The sequence below is a fragment of the Salmo salar genome, chromosome 01 (genome assembly GCF_965601325.2).
Source record: "Salmo salar chromosome 01, fSalSal1, whole genome shotgun sequence".
In the NCBI taxonomy this organism is placed as follows: domain Eukaryota; kingdom Metazoa; phylum Chordata; class Actinopteri; order Salmoniformes; family Salmonidae; genus Salmo; species Salmo salar.
Genome location: NC_138291.1, coordinates 182894262 through 182908394, shown reverse-complemented (window position 1 = coordinate 182908394; position 14133 = coordinate 182894262). Strand labels below are relative to the sequence as shown.

At 45.6% G+C, this 14133-nt stretch overlaps 1 protein-coding gene across 1 annotated transcript in view; it reads left to right on the top strand.

Moving 5' to 3' along the window:
• The window catches only part of LOC106572437 (glutamate receptor ionotropic, NMDA 3A), a 46208-nt gene extending 32489 nt beyond the window's left edge, over positions 1-13719 (top strand). Inside the window, exons 7-13 of the mRNA XM_082974975.1 lie at positions 728-843; positions 1467-1618; positions 2126-2287; positions 5401-5471; positions 6199-6292; positions 8239-8446; positions 12548-13719. Coding sequence (XP_082831101.1) covers positions 728-843; positions 1467-1618; positions 2126-2287; positions 5401-5471; positions 6199-6292; positions 8239-8446; positions 12548-13719 — 1975 coding nt within the window. The remainder of the gene's footprint in view (positions 1-727; positions 844-1466; positions 1619-2125; positions 2288-5400; positions 5472-6198; positions 6293-8238; positions 8447-12547) is intronic.
• Positions 13720-14133: the final 414 nt, after the last annotated feature.

Sequence of the window (14133 nt, the reverse complement as noted above, 5' to 3'; positions counted from 1 at the left end):
TGTCATGTTGTATTGCTACCATGCTGTGTTGTCATGTTGTGTTGCTACCATGCTGTGTTGTCATGTGCTGATGCCATGCTGTGTTGTTGTGTTGTCACGTTGTGTTGCTACCATGTTGTGTTGTCATGTTGTGTTGCTACCATGCTGTGTTGTCATGTTGTGTTGCTACCATGCTGTGTTGTCATGTGTTGATGCCATGCTGTGTTGTTGTGTTGTCACGTTGTGTTGCTACCATGTTGTGTTGTCATGTTGTGTTGCTACCATGCTGTGTTGTCATGTTGTGTTGCTACCATGCTGTGTTGTCATGTGTTGCTACCATGCTGTGTTGTTGTCTTAGGTCTCTCTTTATGTAGTGTTGTGTTGTCTCTCTTGTCGTGATGTGGGTTTCGTCCTATATTTATATTTAATTTGTTTATATTTTTTATCCCAGTCCCCCGTCCCCGCAGGAGACCTTTTGCCTTTTGGCAGGCCGTCATTGTAAATAAGAATTTGTTCTTAACTGACTTGCTTAGTTAAATAAAGGTTAAATAAAAAAACTAAAAAGGTTGAATTAATTAACTTTGATGTTGATTTTAGTCCATGTTCAAGACTGCATCTCAAATAGCATCTTATATCCTATTGGCCCTGGTGAAAAGTAGTGCACTAAATAGGGACTAAGGTCTCATTGGGTCACAGACAATGTTAGAGAGATGCAATGTATTCAGTAGCAAATGTTATATATTTTCAGGCATGATCCACAGCAACTGGATGCTTTCATCATGGACAAGGCCTTACTAGACCACGAGGTGTCTATAGATGCAGAATGCAAGACACTCACCGTGGGGAAACCATTTGCAATTGAAGGCAAGTAGATTGACATGAAATAAGGTGTTAATTCTGTATCCATAATGAAGAGGAACAAGACAGGTATGCCCCCTGTCCCCTCTCCTTTTCGTGCTAGCTACAGAACCACTGGTAGAAAGGATAAGACAATACATTATCATACAGAACCATTAGTAGAAAGGATAAGACAATACATTATAATACAGAACCATTAGTAGAAAGGATAAGACAATACATTATAATACAGAACCACTGGTAGAAAGGATAAGACAAGGCTATACATTATAATACAGATCCTCAGATGCAGACGGATAAAGCGATGTACACACATCCATGTGCAACACCAGTTTAAGATCACAAAAGTGCATCTGATTGATATGTTTTCTGTCGCTCTGTGTCTGTTTCTAGTTGTAACTGAAGGCGAGTAGTTTGAGATGAAATAACTGCTATAAAAGGTGACCCCTGTCCTCTCTCCCATTTCACACCGCTATAGTACTGCTGGTGTCTATATTCATTCCCACTTCCCAGGTTACGGCATCGCCCTGCTGTGTTTTCTAAGTCATTCTGTGTGTTTATCTGTTCCCAGGTTACGGCATCGCCCTGCTGTGTTTTCTAAGTCATTCTGTGTGTTTATCTGTTCCCAGGTTACGGCATCGGCCTGCGCCAGAACTCTCCGCTGACCTCTAATATCTCAGAGCTGGTGAGCCAGTACAAGTCAGACGGCTTCATAGACATGCTGCATGATAAGTGGTACAAGGTGGTGCCCTGTGGGAAACGGAGCTTCGCAGTCACAGAGGTAATGTACATCATACTACTTCAATCAGTCACAGAGGTAATGTACATCATTCTACTTCAATCAGTCACAGAGGTAATGTACATCATTCTACTTCAATCAGTCACAGAGGTAATGTACGTCATACCACTTCAATCAGTCACAGAGGTAATGTAATGTACATCATTCTACTTCAATCAGTCACAGAGGTAATGTACATCATACTATTTCAATACTAATACTGATGTACTAAATCACAATGCTAAATCATCTCTATTCTGTTTTTCAAAAAGTCTTAATGATGTTCATTTTAAATTACAGAAGCTTGTCGCTGCAAGAGAAAATAAAACTGCCCATTTGTTTTCTTCAATAAGCTACCATAAATAAGACGCTATTTGAAAAAATGTGTGAAATAGTTCAGTTTGATTGTTATGCAAATCTACAAATTATGAACTTATTGATATGCTGAACTCACAGTATACAGTACAATCTGTGTTTTATATCCTGTGTGTTTGTCTCTGCTCTCTCCAGACCCTACAGATGGGCATTAAGCATTTCTCAGGCCTGTTTTTGATGCTGTGTGTTGGGCTGGGTCTGTCTCTCCTCACCACCCTGGCTGAACATATCATCTACCGTTTCGTCATCCCCAGAGTCAAGGACCCCAAGTTGAAGTACTGGCTTCATACTAGTCAGGTAACTAACTTAACTATTGCCATCTTTACTGGTTTAATACTACTCAGGTGTGTTAACTAGTACTGGCTTCATACTAGACAGGTAACTTATTTAACTAACTTCACGAGTCAGGTGTGTTTACAAGCTTCATACTTGTCAGGTAGCTAATGTAACTATCAACTGGGTTGTGGGTTCGATTCCCACGGGGGGCCAGTATGAAAAAAAAAAAAAAAATGTATGAAATGAAATGTATGCATTCACTACTGTAAGTCGCTCTGGATAAGAGCGTCTGCTAAATGACTAAAATGTAAAATGATGTAAATGTAACTGTCTTTATTAGCTCCCGAGTGCCGCAGCGGTCTAAGGCACTGTACAAATTCTGTGCAACTTCCAGTGTGCGTTTACTGTATACACCGAGGCTTTACCTGCTTTAAGTTACAGTTTTAACAGTGTCCAAGTAGGCTACTTTGGCTATTTGATCATAATGTAGGTCTACCAGAGTGGCATCCCATGACATTTTAACATGTCCAGCTGTTCTATCGTTCGCCCTACGGCAGCAGCCAATGTGTGGTGTTTAATATAGGACTATATTCCTTAAGACTTAAAACAAAAAACATGCAGGGCTTGACATTAACCTGTTGATCCACTAGTCCTTCAGACAAGGAGGTGACTGAAGATGTTGTTGTTTGATGCAAGAAACCACTTTACAAAATAAAATGGATTATTATCCCCATACCATTATTACAGAGAATCAGACAAATTATTCTTCCTTCTGCCTATTGGCTACTTAGCTTATTCAAGATTGTCTCAAAATACAACACTGCCCCTTTAAGACATAAAAAAGCTATTTACCTGGCTGGCTTTTCAAAGATGTCTAGAAATGTACACGTATTGTGCTCTTGTAGGAAGCAATCACTCCCTTATCGTTGACAAGAAATGATCTTTAACCTGTTAGGGCTAGGGGGCAGCATTGACACGGCTGGATAAAAAACATACCCGATTTAATCTGGTTACCACTCCTACCCAGTAACTAGAATATGCATATACTTATGACATATGGATAGAAAACACCCTAAATTTTCTAAAACTGTTTGAATGGTGTCTGTGAGTATAACAGAACTCAAATGGCAGGTCAAAACCTGAGAGATTCCTTTACAGATTCCTTTCTTTTCCTTTCCTTTACTGTCTGACCATTTGTTGAACTTCTTTTCCATCTCTATCATTTACTAAGGATCTCTGCTCTAACGTGACACTTCCCACGTCGTCCATAGGCTCTCAGAGCCCGGGAAAAAACAGAATGTCGTCATTCCAGCCCCAGGCTGAAACACATTATCGCCTTTCTCAAGTGGCCGATCAAGAGACACTGGCTTATGCGCGTGACCCCGACCGCCCCCGCCTTTGGGATTTTTTCCTCTGTTTGCCGAAAAGGAGATTCCCTGTCGGAATATTATCGCTTTTCTACGAGAAAAGTGTCGTAAAAATTGATTTTAAACAGCGGTTGACATGCTTCGAAGTACGGTAATGGAATACTTAGAATTTTATTGTCACGAATTGCGCCAAGCGCGTGACACTTCTTTACTATTTCGGATAGTGTCTGGAACACACGAACAAAACGCCGCTATTCGGATATAACGATGGATTATTTTGGACCAAACCAACATTTGTTATTGAAGTAGCAGTCCTGGGTGTGTATTCTGACGAAGACAACAAAAGGTAATGAAACTTTTATAATAGTAAATATGATTATGGTGAGTGCTAAACTTGCCGGGTGTCTAAATAGCGAGCCCGTGATGCCTGGGCTATGTACTTAGAATATTGCAAAATGTGCTTTCACCAAAAAGCTATTTTAAAATCGGACATATCGAGTGCATAGAGGAGGTCTGTATCTATAATTCTTAAAATAATTGTTATGCTTTTTGTGAACGTTTATCGTGAGTAATTTAGTAAAATGTTAGCGAATTCCCCGGAAGTTTGCGGGGGGTATGCTAGTTCTGAACGTCACATGCTAATGTCAAAAGCTGGTTTTTGATATAAATATGAACTTGATTGAACAAAACATGCATGTATTGTATAACATAATGTCCTAGGGTTGTCATCTGATGAAGATCATCAAAGGTGAGTGCTGCATTTAGCTGTCTTCTGGGTTTTGGTGACATTATATGCTGGCTTGAAAAATGGGTGTCTGATTATTTCTGGCTTGGTACTCTGCTGACATAATCTAATGTTTTGCTTTCGTTGTAAAGCCTTTTTGAAATCGGACAGTGTGGTTAGATTAACGAGAGTCTTGTCTTTAAATGGCTGTAAAATAGTCATATGTTTGAGAAATTGAAGTAATAGATTTTTAAGGTTTTGAAAATCGCGCCACAGGATAGCAGTGGCTGTTACGTAGGTGGGACGAATTCGTCCCGCCTAGCCTAGAGAGGATAACTGGACTAATAACTCACTAACTCGCAAATAATATGAACAAAATGTGCCCAGGTGGCTACATGCAGCTCTCACTTTGATATCAAAACAAGTGCATCTACTCACAACTGCTCATGCTGTAAACACAGTCCAGTTCAAAGTGAATGGAACAGATCCATATATGGCAATGGTCTATTTGCATATAGGCTTACTGCAGCTCTGATTGGATATGGTGCACCGGTCTGAGTAGAGTATGGGCTGAGTCCTTTTGTTTTGTTTCGGTATATTGCGATCACAATTAGAACAGCTAAGGGAAATATAGATAGTGTTAACAGGGAAACCTCTAGGAAGTTGAGTGAAGTCTAATCTCGTGCTCCACTCCGTGGGCTGATAGTACTCCTCTCCGTGGGCTGATAGTACTCCTCTCCGTGGGCTGATAGTACTGCTCTCCGTGGGCTGATAGTACTGCTCTCCGTGGGCTGATAGTACTGCTCTCCGTGGGCTGATAGTACTGCTCTCCGTGGGCTGATAGTACTGCTCTCCGTGGGCTGATAGTACTGCTCTCCGTGGGCTGATAGTACTGCTCTCCGTGGGCTGATAGTACTCCTCTCCGTGGGCTGATATTTCTTCTGCCTGGCACCTTCAGAAATGACTGAAATTCTTCTGAGAATATCATACACTGTTATCCGTATAGTTTCTGTTTGACATATTATGTCTGCTCTGTCCCACAGAGGTTACATCGAGCAATGAACTCATCTTTCAATGATGATAAACTGCAGACCGTAGCCAAGCCAGAAGAAAGGTAACGATGTCCTGTTTACCTTCACATAAAAGCCATACAGAAAAAGACCGTTGTTTGACTGGGTGATTTCATTTAAAGGTGGCAGTTTGACAGCGTGTGTCACTGGTTTTAATCACAGGGAAATGTACTTGTCAGTGATGATAGCAAAGACAATATTCCCTACATAGTGCACTACTTTTGACCAGGACCTAATGGAATAGGGGGGGGTCCATTCTTGGACGCACACTTCGATGACTCACCCTACTAACTGGCCCGTGGAAAAGATCCTATTCTGTCCAGTAATAGATAGTGAATCTCATTTAAAAAAAAATAACTTTTAATGTGGATAGATTACTCACCATGTATTGAGTCAGTCTTGCATATCACTGTAAAATAGTGACCTGATAGACGCTGCACTATAGTCTTAGAAACGTGGCTCTCTATCACAGGAGGTTGGTGGCAACTTATTTGGGGAGGACGGGCTCATGGTAATGACTGGAGAATAATTAGTGGAATGGTATCAAATACATCCAACACATGGTTTCCATGTGTTTGACGCCGTTCCATTTACTCCATTCCAGCTAATAGTATGTATATTGTAGATTAGGTTTCCTGCTGCTTTTTTTTTTACTGCCAAATTGACTGTGGAAAAGAACAACAGGGCATATAAAGAATACTGGGGAAAAAAACAAGATCACAACGCCACAATAAAATCTGTGTTTTTTTTTTTTTTTTTTCGACCCCCAAGGTGCATCATGGGTAACAACCAACAACAACTGCAGCCATGTAACAGCTCCAACTGCAACAGGAAGAAGATCCCACCTCAGGAGTCCCAGCTAAACGTTATGGAGTCTCCTCCCTGTGATTGCTCTCCTCCTCCTCCCTCAGCCCTTCCACCTCCTTCCTCTCTTCCTCCTTCTCCTCAGGTAGCATTGCCACCTCAAGCACACGACACATTCTTAAAACACCTGTAAGAGCTATTTCCTGTATTCTAGAGCCTTAATTATTTCAAATAAAGCTAGCCAATACCAGTAGTTACGATTCATTCATAATGGATTGATCAAATAAGGTAATTTCTCTAATTTTCCTTCAGAAAGCATTCAACCCCCTTGATTTTTTTAAACATTTTGTTGTGTTACAGCCTGAATTTAAAATGGATTAAATTTGGATTTTGTGTCACTAGTCTACAAACAATATCTCAAAATGTCAAAGTTGAATTTAGTTTTTAGAAATGTTTAGAAATGTATAAAAAATTTAAAGCTGAAATGTCGTGACTCAATAAGTATGCAACCCCTTTGTTATGGCTAGCCTAAATAAGTTCAGGAGTAAGAATTTGCTTAACAAGTCAGATAAGTTGCATTGACTCACTCTGTGTGAAATAATAGTGTTTGACATGATTGTTAAATGACTACCGCATCTCTGTACCCCACACATACAATCATATGTAAGGTCCCTCAGTCAAGCAGTGAATTTCAAACACAGATTCAACCACAAAGACCAGGGAGGTTTTCTGATGCCTGGCAAAGAAGGGCACCGATTGGTAGATGGGTAAAAAAACAAACGGACAAATGCATATCCCTTTTTAGTTTACCTTTCTTTAACCCGGTGAAGCGGCGAAGTTATTAATTACCCTTTGGATGGTGAAGTTATTAATTACCCTTTGGATGGTGAAGTTATTAATTACCCTTTGGATGGTGAAGTTATTAATTACCCTTTGGATGGCGAAGTTATTAATTACCCTTTGGATGGTGAAGTTATTAATTACCCTGTGGATGGTGAAGTTATTAATTACACTTTGGATGGTGTATCAATACACCCAGTCGCTACATAGACACATGCGTCCTTCCTAACTCAGTTGCCAGAGAGGAAGGAAACCGCTCATAGATTTCACCATGAGGCCAATGGTGACTCTAAAACAGTTACAGAGTTTAATGGCTGTGACAGGAGAAAACTGAAGATGGATCAACAACATTGCAGCTACTCCACAATACTAACCTAATTGATAGAGTGAAAAGAAGGAAGCCCGTACAGAATAAAATGATTCCAAAACATACATCCTGTTTGCAACAAGGCATTAAATGAATACGGCAAAGAATGAAATAAAAATGTTGTCCTGAATACAAAGCATTATGTTTGGTGCAAATCCAACAACACACTCTTAATATTTTCAATCATCGTGGTGGCTGCATCATGTTATGGGTATGCTTGTCATTTTTCTGCACAGGCAAAATCCTAGAGTAAAACCTCATTCCCCTTTTGAACAGGACAATAACCTAAAACACAAGGCCAAATCTACACTGCTTACCAAGACGATATTGAATGTTCCTGAGTGGACTAGTTACAATTGACCTAAAAACTGGCTTGAATCTATGGCAAGATTTGAAAATGGCTGTCTAGCAATGTTCATCAATCAACTTCACAGAGCTTGAAGAATTTTTGAAAGATTGATGGGAAAATATTGTACAATCCAGGTGTGCACAGCTCTTATAAACTCAGAGCTATAGATTCTGACAGGTGTTTCTAACATGTATTGACTCAGGTGGTCTAATCAAGATATGTTATTGTTTTATTTTTCATATATTTTACACATTTAAAAAAAATGTCTTCCACTTTCACATTATTTTGTATTTTTGTGTAGATTGTTTACTTTGTAACGTAACAAAATGTGGAAAAAGTCCAGGGGGTTGAATACTTTCTGAAGCACTGTAATTTATATTTTGATTGGGGGACCATTTTAATTGGAGGGGAGGCGTCCAAATGTATCTTATTTTGTCCTCTTCCTCCACAGGTGAAGAGCGTGGTCCCCCGGCAGGTAACCTCCAACGGGAGGACAGACCTGGTCCAGGTGGGTCTGCAGGCCAGGACCAACCCCATGCTGCAGGAGCTGTCAGAGCTGGAGACACACATCACCATCATCAAACAGCAGCTGCACATCGCCATGACGAAGAAGAGGGAGCTGGAGCTACCAGGAGACACACAACTAGAGGAGAGGACTGGTACCAGGAGACACACAACTAGAGGAGAGGACTGGTACCAGGAGACACACAACTAGAGGAGAGGACTGGTACCAGGAGACACACAACTAGAGGAGAGGACTGGTACCAGGAGACACGCAACTAGAGGAGAGGATTGGTACCAGGAGACACACAACTAGAGGAGAGGACTGGTACCAGGAGACACGCAACTAGAGGAGAGGACTGGTACCAGGAGACACACAACTAGAGGAGAGGATTGGTACCAGGAGACACACAACTAGAGGAGAGGACTGGTACCAGGAGACACACAACTAGAGGAGAGGACTGGTACCAGGAGACACACAACTAGAGGAGAGGACTGGTACCAGGAGACACACAACTAGAGGAGAGGATTGGTACCAGGAGACACACAACTAGAGGAGAGGACTGGTACCAGGAGACACGCAACTAGAGGAGAGGACTGGTACCAGGAGACACACAACTACAGGAGAGGACTGGTACCAGGAGACACACAACTAGAGGAGAGGACTGGTACCAGGAGACACACAACTAGAGGAGAGGACTGGTACCAGGAGACACACAACTAGAGGAGAGGACTGGTACCAGCAGACACAACTAGAGGAGAGGACTGGTACCAGGAAACACAGGACAGAGGAGGGGACTGGTACCAGGAGACACACAACTAGAGAAGAGGATTGGTACCAGCAGACACACAACTAGAGGAGAGGACTGGTACCAGGAGACACACAACTAGAGAAGAGGATTGGTACCAGCAGACACACAACTAGAGGAGAGGACTGGTACCAGGAGACACACAGGACAGAGGAGAGGACTAGTACCAGGAGACACACAACTAGAGGAGAGGACTGGTACCAGGAGACACAACAAGAGGAGAGGACTGGTACCAGGAGACACACAACTAGAGGAGAGGATTGGTACCAGGAGACACACAACTAGAGGAGAGGACTGGTACCAGGAGACACACAACTAGAGGAGAGGACTGGTACCAGGAGACACACAACTAGAGGAGAGGACTGGTACCAGGAGACACAACAAGAGGAGAGGACTGGTACCAGGAGACACACAACTAGAGGAGAGGATTGGTACCAGGAGACACACAACTAGAGGAGAGGACTGGTACCAGGAGACACACAACTAGAGGAGAGGACTGGTACCAGGAGACACACAACTAGAGGAGAGGATTGGTACCAGGAGACACAGCACTAGAGGAGAGGACTGGTACCAGGAGACACACAACTAGAGGAGAGGACTGGTACCAGGAGACACGCAACTAGAGGAGAGGACTGGTACCAGGAGACACACAACTAGAGGAGAGGACTGGTACCAGGAGACACACAACTAGAGGAGAGGACTGGTACCAGGAGACACACAACTAGAGGAGAGGACTGGTACCAGGAGACACACAACTAGAGGAGAGGATTGGTACCAGGAGACACACAACTAGAGGAGAGGACTGGTACCAGCAGACACAACTAGAGGAGAGGACTGGTACCAGGAAACACAGGACAGAGGAGAGGACTGGTACCAGGAGACACACAACTAGAGGAGAGGACTGGTACCAGGAATCACACAACTAGAGAAGAGGATTGGTACCAGGAGACACACAACTAGAGGAGAGGACTGGTACCAGCAGACACACAACTAAAGGAGAGGACTGGTACCAGGAGACACACAACTAGAGGAGAGGACTGGTACCAGGAGACACAACAAGAGGAGAGGACTGGTACCAGGAGACACACAACTAGAGGAGAGGACTTGTACCAGGAGACACACAACTAGAGGAGAGGATTGGTACCAGCAGACACAACTAGAGGAGAAGACTGGTACCAGGAAACACAGGACAGAGGAGAGGACTGGTACCAGGAGACACACAACTAGAGAAGAGGATTGGTACCAGGAGACACACAGGACAGAGGAGAGGACTGGTACCAGGAGACACACAACTAGAGGAGAGGATTGGTACCAGGAAACACAGGACAGAGGAGAGGACTGGTAGCAGGAGACACACAACTAGAGGAGAGGATTGGTACCAGCAGACACACAACTAGAGGAGAGGACTGGTACCAGGAGACACACAACTAGAGAAGAGGATTGGTACCAGCAGACACACAACTAGAGGAGAGGACTGGTACCAGGAGACACACAGGACAGAGGAGAGGACTGGTACCAGGAGACACACAACTAGAGGAGAGGACTGGTACCAGGAGACACAACAAGAGGAGAGGACTGGTACCAGGAGACACACAACTAGAGGAGAGGATTGGTACCAGGAGACACACAACTAGAGGAGAGGACTGGTACCAGGAGACACACAACTAGAGGAGAGGACTGGTACCAGGAGACACACAACTAGAGGAGAGGACTGGTACCAGGAGACACAACAAGAGGAGAGGACTGGTACCAGGAGACACACAACTAGAGGAGAGGATTGGTACCAGGAGACACACAACTAGAGGAGAGGACTGGTACCAGGAGACACACAACTAGAGGAGAGGACTGGTACCAGGAGACACACAACTAGAGGAGAGGATTGGTACCAGGAGACACAGCACTAGAGGAGAGGACTGGTACCAGGAGACACACAACTAGAGGAGAGGACTGGTACCAGGAGACACGCAACTAGAGGAGAGGACTGGTACCAGGAGACACACAACTAGAGGAGAGGACTGGTACCAGGAGACACACAACTAGAGGAGAGGACTGGTACCAGGAGACACACAACTAGAGGAGAGGACTGGTACCAGGAGACACACAACTAGAGGAGAGGATTGGTACCAGGAGACACACAACTAGAGGAGAGGACTGGTACCAGCAGACACAACTAGAGGAGAGGACTGGTACCAGGAAACACAGGACAGAGGAGAGGACTGGTACCAGGAGACACACAACTAGAGGAGAGGACTGGTACCAGGAATCACACAACTAGAGAAGAGGATTGGTACCAGGAGACACACAACTAGAGGAGAGGACTGGTACCAGCAGACACACAACTAAAGGAGAGGACTGGTACCAGGAGACACACAACTAGAGGAGAGGACTGGTACCAGGAGACACAACAAGAGGAGAGGACTGGTACCAGGAGACACACAACTAGAGGAGAGGACTTGTACCAGGAGACACACAACTAGAGGAGAGGATTGGTACCAGCAGACACAACTAGAGGAGAAGACTGGTACCAGGAAACACAGGACAGAGGAGAGGACTGGTACCAGGAGACACACAACTAGAGAAGAGGATTGGTACCAGGAGACACACAGGACAGAGGAGAGGACTGGTACCAGGAGACACACAACTAGAGGAGAGGATTGGTACCAGGAAACACAGGACAGAGGAGAGGACTGGTAGCAGGAGACACACAACTAGAGGAGAGGATTGGTACCAGGAGACACACAGGACAGAGGAGAGGACTGGTACCAGGAGTCACACAACTAGAGGAGAGGACTGGTACCAGGAGACACACAACTAGAGAAGAGGACTGGTACCAGGAGACACACAACTAGAGGAGAGGATTGGTACCAGGAGACACACAACTAGAGGAGAGGATTGGTACCAGGAGACACACAGGACAGAGGAGAGGACTGGTACCAGGAGACACACAACTAGAGGAGAGGACTGGTACCAGGAGACACACAACTAGAGGAGAGGACTGGTACCAGGAGACATACAACTAGAGGAGAGGACTGGTACCAGGAGACACACAACTAGAGGAGAGGATTGGTACCAGGAGACACACAGGACAGAGGAGAGGACTGGTACCAGCAGACACACAACTAGAGGAGAGGATTGGTACCAGGAGACACAACATGACAGAGTAGAGCTGGTACCAGGAGACACTCAACATCGCTGAGTAGAGGACTGGTCTGGTCACAAAATGACTGAGATTAAGCTATAGAAAATAAACCAATTTGATATTATGAGGGAAGATATTTTAACCTCTGTTACACTGGTACCAGCAGACACACAGGAACACTGAGTCTGAGAGCAGCACAGAGGACCAGCAGGAGGACAACCAGCCTGAGACCCAGAGACCAGCCAGACTCACTCAAAACCCAGAGCCCTCTACCCAGACACCCAGACCCAGAGCCCTGTACCCAAACCCAGAGCCCTCTACCCAGACACCCAGACCCATGTACCCAGACCCAGAGCCCTGTACCCAAACCCAGAGCCCTGTACCCAGACAATCAGACCCAGAGCCCTCTACCCAGACACCCAGACCCAGAGCCCTGTACCCAAACCCAGAGCCCTCTGCCCAGACACCTAAACCCAGAGCCCTCTACCCAGACACCCAGACCCAGAGTCCTCTACCCAGACATCCAAACCCAGAGCCCTCTGCCCAGACACCCAGACCCAGAGCCCTCTACCCAGACACCTCTACCCAGATACCCAGGTTCCCAGACCCAGAGCCCTCTACCCAGACACCCAGACCCAGAGTCCTTTACCCAGACACCCAGACCCAGAGCCCTGTACCCAGACAATCAGACCCAGAGCCCTGTACCCAGACACCCAGAGCCCTCTACCCAGACACTCGGACCCAGAGCCCTCTACCCAGACACCCGGACCCAGAACCCTCTACCCAGACACCCAGAGCCCTCTACCCAGACACCCAGACCCAGAGCCCTCTACCCAGACCCAGAGCCCTCCACCCAGACCCAGAGCCCTCTACCCAGACACCCAGACCCAGAGCCCTCTACTCAGAGCCCTGTACCCAGACAATCAGACCCAGAGCCCTCTACCCAGACACCCAGACCCAGAGCCCTGTACCCAAACCCAGAGCCCTCTGCCCAGACACCCAAACCCAGAGCCCTCTACCCAGACACCCAGACCCAGAGTCCTCTACCCAGACATCCAAACCCAGAGCCCTCTGCCCAGACACCCAGACCCAGAGCCCTCTACCCAGACACCTCTACCCAGATACCCAGACCCAGGTTCCCAGACCCAGAGCCCTCTACCCAGACACCCAGACCCAGAGTCCTTTACCCAGACCCAGAGCCCTGTACCCAGACCCAGAGTCCTGTACCCAGACAATCAGACCCAGAGCCCTGTACCCAGACACCCAGAGCCCTCTACCCAGACACCCGGACCCAGAGCCCTCTACCCAGACACCCGGACCCAGAGCCCTCTACCCAGACACCCGGACCCAGAGCCCTCTAACCAGACACCCAGACCCAGAGCCCTCTACCCAGACACCCAGACCCAGAGCCCTCTACTCAGAGCTCTGTACCCAGACAATCAGACCTAGAAGCCCTGTACCAGAGGAACATGGTGTGTCCTGATCCCTGCAACTGTCTGCTTTCCATCTCCAACCAACCTCCAAGCTCTCTCTGACAGGAGATAACCAGAGGACACTGTCTGTACCCAAAGCCTTGCTCCCGGTCCGACGGTGGATTATTTCAATAGATCTTCTAGTGCTCCCTTTTTTTACTCTCTCTGAACATCACATCTCACGTCTTATTTGATAAAGAATGTGATCTTTTGGATGTTTTCCGACCAGTACTGTTTGCTGTCTCAATACACTTAACATGAAGAAAGAGGGTACTGAGGAACTGATCATATTGAAGCAGAACTTTTCCTCATTAATAGATTTACAGACTTACAGTTCATTTAGATTTGTGAAAGATGTGGTTTTAGGGAGACAGAGAGTGACTGTGCAACAGAGGTGTGTTGGTGTCAGGGGGTGGTGAAACATT